Below are 6000 nucleotides of genomic sequence, written 5' to 3' on the forward strand. Positions count from 1 at the left end.
AAACGTAGCAGATGCTTTTCAGATTACAAATATGGTAAGATGTTTACCAAGAAGAGAAAGTGAATGAGCTTTTCACTTTGTCTTTCCAGCTGACTCATTTATTCAAGAATGAGCTGCGCTGGTGCAGTGGTTAGAGTGCAGTACTGCAGGCTACTTCTGCTGCCTGCTGGCTGCCTGCAATTTGGCAGTTCAAATCTCACCAGGCTCAAGGTTGACTCAGCCTTCCATCCTTCCAAGGTGAGTAAAATGAGCCCCCAGATTATTGGGGGCAATATGCTGACTCTGTAAACCGCTTAGAGAGGGCTGTAAAAGCACAGTGAAGTGCAGTATATAAGTGCTATTGCTATTGCTAATACACAAATGTTGAAAGACAGTCATGAATAATATTCCTTCTGGTGCTTTGTTGAGGATAGAATCCTGATGTTTGTCGATTTTTGTGGACTAGTCTTATATTACCTTTTTATATACACATACATACAAAAAAAATTTCACTAACAAAGCTGACATTTCATATTTTTTTTACTCTCAGCTGTGATACAATTTTTTTCTTTTCAGCTGAGATTTTGTTTTACTTTCCAAATATTTATTCATCTGTCATTTTCAATACATGTGTGGTTTACAGACTATATCTAGAAGGCAACCTCAAGATTAGCAATAGGAGGGAACAAAAAGGAGAACTTAGAACTCCTAGAACAAAGGTAAAATTTCTCGACAGGGTAAACATTTAACCAGTGGAACTGGTTTGACTTCAGTAACTGTGGGTGTCTATCACTGGAGGTTTCTGAGAGGATATTGGACAGCCATTTGTCCAGAATGATATAAATTCCTTCAGCACTGTTACTCTCTTATTCTGGAAGACTAACGTTTAAGAATAGAAAATTCAGTTTAAATTTTCTTTTTTTAAAAAAATCTTCTACATTTTGGGAATTTTGAAAATAAATTTCTAGAATTTTTAAACTTTGAGGGGGGGGAAATCCTTTTAACAAGGTGAGAAGCGGCCCAAATGAGAGGCAGCCCATCTGAGAGGCAGACCAGTATCCAAGATGAGAGGCGTGTCAGATAATAATCTGAAATGGTGCCACTGAACTGCACTGTCCATGTTGGAAGGATTGTTTTTGTGTTTATACTTTCCCTCCATTTTGATCAAAGGACTAAAGGGGGAGTGGCTTAGCCACCATATAAATATGACCCCTTTACACACACTCCAGAACTGGAGAAGACGAACACTGGAGAAAGACTTGCGAGGACCAGACCTGACAGACTTACAGCTGCTCAACAACAGACATTTTGTCTCTGTCAAAATGACTAGATAAAAAGGAAATATGATCTAGGCACATTTACCTATGAAGTAAATAAGGACCAAGAGACAATGTGCTGTAATTTAAAAATGTAAATAGTTTATTGATTTTAAATAAACAAAGTTTTCTTGATAAATGAAATCTGGCTTAATTGTAGCTGCTGAGACATTCCAAGATCTTATTGACCTCTACAACCTAAACCTAAAACTTTTCTAACAAGGCGGCCCAGCAGCCCAACTAAGAAGCAGCCCAGCTGACAGGCAGTCCAGTGTCCCAACTGAGAGGTGGCCTGGTAGCCCATCTGAGAGATGGGGAGACAGCCAATCTGAGAGACAGAAAGGCGGCCCAGTGACCTAGTCTGGCAGGTGAACAGACGCATTGCGATGCAAACTTTCAAGGTAGGGAATACCCAGCGCCCCAGAAGACAAGCTCAGCATCCAAAAAGATCTTGGCCCTATTCATCAACATGAAATGTAATGTGGAGGAAAGCAAAGTTTTACATCTAGGCAGTATGATAATTTCATCAACAGTCGTGCCTAAACAAAATATGAAGTTTTGAACAGACAAACCTAGGCTATTGCTTCCTTCACCAGCCATCTACACGACTTATTATCTTAAACAGATGTTTCTCTTCAGAACTCAAATCTAGAAAAATTTTTTGAAATCATTATAAAATTGCAGAATTAGAAGCAATCATTTACAGTAGGCTGTCACGTTTGACCAAGTGCTCAGTGCAGGAATACAACATAAAGCATTTTCAGCAGAAGGATGTCTATCCTCATTTGAGCAGAGTGGAGGGGAAAACACTGAAGAATTGGTTCCATAATGAAAATTTTACCATTGACTGGTAAGATTGAGCTAGAATCAGCCTTCTAAAAATTCAACCCCATTATTTTACCTCCTGCCCTGTGAACAGGTCTCAGCTTGAGTATTCTGGCATAATAAGGCACATAGTCAAATGTCATCACTATTGTTTGATTAATTATATTTGTCGAGCCCGACAAATACGTTGAGCTGATGTCGGGCTCGACAATATTCCTTACTCAGGAATATTTCACTAAGTTAATACGTTTGTCTATAGTTATGGTACAAAGAAAATAATTGAGAATTATTTTGCATATTACTGATTGAATACTTAGAATGAAATACCTTAAGGAAAAAATCTTCACGAAGCCAAAATCCATAACCCCACATGTTGCCAATGAAAGGTAGAGCCAAAGGACCGGGAGGCAAATGTCTTTGGGACCAGAGTTGTTTGAAGAAGAGGAGAATCAGCAGAGCAAGCAGCAAAACAAACAAAAATATCCCTATTGCCATCATTATCTTGCTCGTTCTTTCTCTCTGAGACTTTGTGGTTGATCTGGAGTTGGTTGTCTCCTTTTGTCTGATACTTTCTGCTTTTCTTCCTGTTTTATATACTCCATTGATGGGAAATAAACATCATGTCTTTTGAAATTCTGTTTAATTAATGCTGGTACTTTATCAACGAGCTATTATCACATTAATGCACGTTAATGAGTAGTGCTACTCATTAATTTGACTATGCCAGAATTTTTTTAAGTCATGGTATACCACATGTCCATGAAATTTATCTGAATATAAAAGTTGAATCTTGTGCGTTATTGAGTCATGGTGGCATATGGTTCCACTAGTAGAGTGGATAACATAGGTTAAATCTGTACGCCAATCTTCTCATCCCTACCTGAGTATATGACATTAATATTATGTAATCTGCATAAAGCATGAGCCATGGTGGCACAGTGGTTAGAATGCAATATTGCAGGTACTTCTGCTTGATTGCCGGCTAACTGCAGTTTGGCAGTTTGATTCTCACCAGCTCAAGGTTGACTCAGCCTTCCATCCTTCTGAGGTCAGTAAAATGAGGACCCTGATTGTTGGGGGGCAAATATGCTGACTGTGTAAACTACTTAGAGGGGGCTGCAAAGCACTGTGAAGCAGTATATAAGTCTAAGTGCTATTGCTATTTAGTGCAGGCATACAACTGCAAGCCCATCAACAGGTCATTGTCATGAAAAAAAAATCTCACTCATCTTCCTCTCCAAATAAAAGAATGGCTTCATGAGGGCATCATGCTGTTGATTAACTCTGGATCTATGCAGTTGATCAACTTTTTGCAACTAAACAGCTCTCCACCTGGGGGTAGCCAGCTGACACTGGCTGACGGCACCCTGAGGAGGCCCTGTCTATGGGAACATACCGGGCGATTGGGAATTGTCGCTGGCTGCAGGGGGTCCGACAAATATCCTGGGCCTAGGCCATGAAGGGCTTTGTAGGTAATAACCAGCACCTTGAACCTCACCCGAAGGGCAACGAAGGGCAATGCAGGTCGCGCAGGAGGGGTGTAACATGTCAGTGTTGGGACGCTCCCATCACAACCCGTGCGGCCGCATTCTGCACCAGCTGTTGTAATAGATCCTGAAGCAACTGTTATTGATTGAAAAATGCCCTTAATCCAAGCATCAAATTAGAGGTAGACAACTGTGGGTGTTTAGCAGTACTTACCCAACAATGTCATTACCATCCCCATGCCTAATCCATGAGCACATCTGAAAATGATCCATGCTAAAGCTTCATCAGGAAAATTGCCTCATTAAACCTATAAAGATTATATGGCCTGAGTAGGATCTAGCCATCCTGAAACCTGCTGGGACAAAACCCCATGACTGGAATGTACTGATGGATGGATACAAATTGTTCAAAAAAGAAAAAGAAAAAGAAAAACAGATCTGCAAAAAGAGGAGGTAGAGTTGCATTATATGTGAGAGATCACTATATATTTACAGAAATGCACATGATCAAAGATCAAAACCTTCCAGAATGTATATGGGTCAATATAAAAGGGGAAAAAATTACATTCCCATAGGTGTATATCACAGGCCACCCAACCAATAAGGAGAAATAGAAGTGAATAATATACGGGAAGTATTACTGCTGCTTTACAAAACCTTAGGGAGATCACACCTGGAATACTGCAACCAATTTTGGTCACCATACTACAAAAAAGATGTTGAGACCTTGGAAAAAGTTCAGAGAAGAGCAACTAAGATGATCAAAGGCCTGAAACTAAACCACATGAGGAACGGCTGCAGGTTTTGGGTCTGGCTAGTCTAAAGAAAAGAAGAATTAAGAGTGACATGATAGAAGTGTTCTAGTATTTGAGGGGCTGCCATAAAGAAGATGGGGGTCAAATTATTCTCCAAAGCACCAAAGGGCAGGACAAGAAACAATGGTTGGAAACTAATCAAAGAGAGAAGCAACCTGGAATTAAGGAAAACTTCCTAATAGTGAACACAATTAACCAGTGGAACAGATTGCCTTCAGAAATCATGGGTGCTCCATCATCTGAGATTTTTAAGAAGAGACTAGACAATCACTTATCTGAAATAGTATAAGTTCTCCTTCTTGAGCAGGGGGCTGGACTAGAAGACCTCCAACGTTCCTTCCAGCTCTATTCTATTCTATTCTAAGGGGGTGGCCGGCATTGGGCGGTACGGTGTGGATTCTGGAGTTCCAGGAGAACACCAATATCCCAGCCGATTTTGGGGATCCCTAGGGATCATAGGTGCCCTGTAGGGACAGTGAAGAAAGAAGGCACAGGCTGGCACAGATAGGGAAAGAGCAAGTTCCCCGAAGTGCCGGCATTAGTCTTCGACCCATTGGCGAAGGAAGGCAGCCCTGGAGCTGTCAAAAGCCAGAGCAGTCACAACCAAGAAGAGGAAATGCAGGAGTGGAGATTGAACAGAGTATTGTTACCAGATGAGTGATTGGCCAACTCATAGGTAAGAACAAAAAACTTTTAAAAGCTTGAAAGAAGTCTCAATGAGTAATTAGCAGCCCTTGGAAATTTAAGCGGAAAAAAAAGAGAGGAACTTTAAAGTTAAAACTAAAGCCCTAAAGGAACCTTCCACCTGGATTTAAAACTGGATTTGGAAGAAATTAAACAAGATTAAATGTAACAAGATTAGCTGTCACAAGATTAAGAGGAGTGGAAAGGACAAAGACTGAAATTGAAATGGCTCAAATGAATATTTGAATTGGACACTATCTGGAAAAAATGAAAAGAAAAGTAAAAAGAGACACTACATGGACTTTGATTTGAATTATATGCAAACGAAAGTAATAAATTTAAAAATTCTTGTCTTTTAAATTGACAATATGGAGAATTGGGAGGATGAATATTAGATCCTAAGGGAGATATTTCAAAAGATAAGAGAAGCATTTAAGGGAAATAAAGAAGCAGAAGATTGGTTAGAATGCAAAAAAAAAAAAAAAGGAAGGAGAAAAGATGAATGAGAAGCAAGAGAAACAAGGAGACAATACTGAAAAGGAAATAAATGAAAATAAAGATACAGATGATTACACTGGGATTAACAGTGACAGAATAAAAATGGATAAGGGGGAATACCTCTCAAACAGAAAAAGAGGAGAAAGAAATGGGGAAATATTGAGAGGGAAAATTAAAAGAGTTAAATTTAAAGAAAAGAGGCAGAAAGGGAGATAGAAGAAGAAGAAGAAGAAGAAGAAGAAGAAGAAGAAGAAGAAGAAGAAGAAGAAGAAGAAGAAGAAGAAGAAGAAGAAGAAGAAGAAGAAGAGGAGGAGGAGGAGGAGGAGGAGGAGGAGGAGGAGGAGGAGGAGGAGGAGGAGGAGGAGGAGGAGGAGGAGGAGGATAAGGGAATGGGAG

At 39.9% G+C, this 6000-nt stretch overlaps 1 protein-coding gene across 1 annotated transcript in view; it reads right to left on the minus strand.

Annotated features, from left to right (window-relative positions):
• LOC139318627 (cytochrome P450 2J5-like) overlaps positions 1-2618 on the minus strand; it is a 67206-nt gene extending 64588 nt beyond the window's left edge. Inside the window, exon 1 of the mRNA XM_070946176.1 lies at positions 2448-2618. Within this exon, the coding sequence (XP_070802277.1) occupies positions 2448-2618 (171 nt within the window). The remainder of the gene's footprint in view (positions 1-2447) is intronic.
• Positions 2619-6000: the final 3382 nt, after the last annotated feature.

The sequence above is a fragment of the Pituophis catenifer genome, unplaced genomic scaffold, assembly GCF_029215685.1.
Source record: "Pituophis catenifer annectens isolate HBS135680 unplaced genomic scaffold, rPitCat1.0.hap2 SCAF_6, whole genome shotgun sequence".
NCBI lineage: Eukaryota > Metazoa > Chordata > Lepidosauria > Squamata > Colubridae > Pituophis > Pituophis catenifer.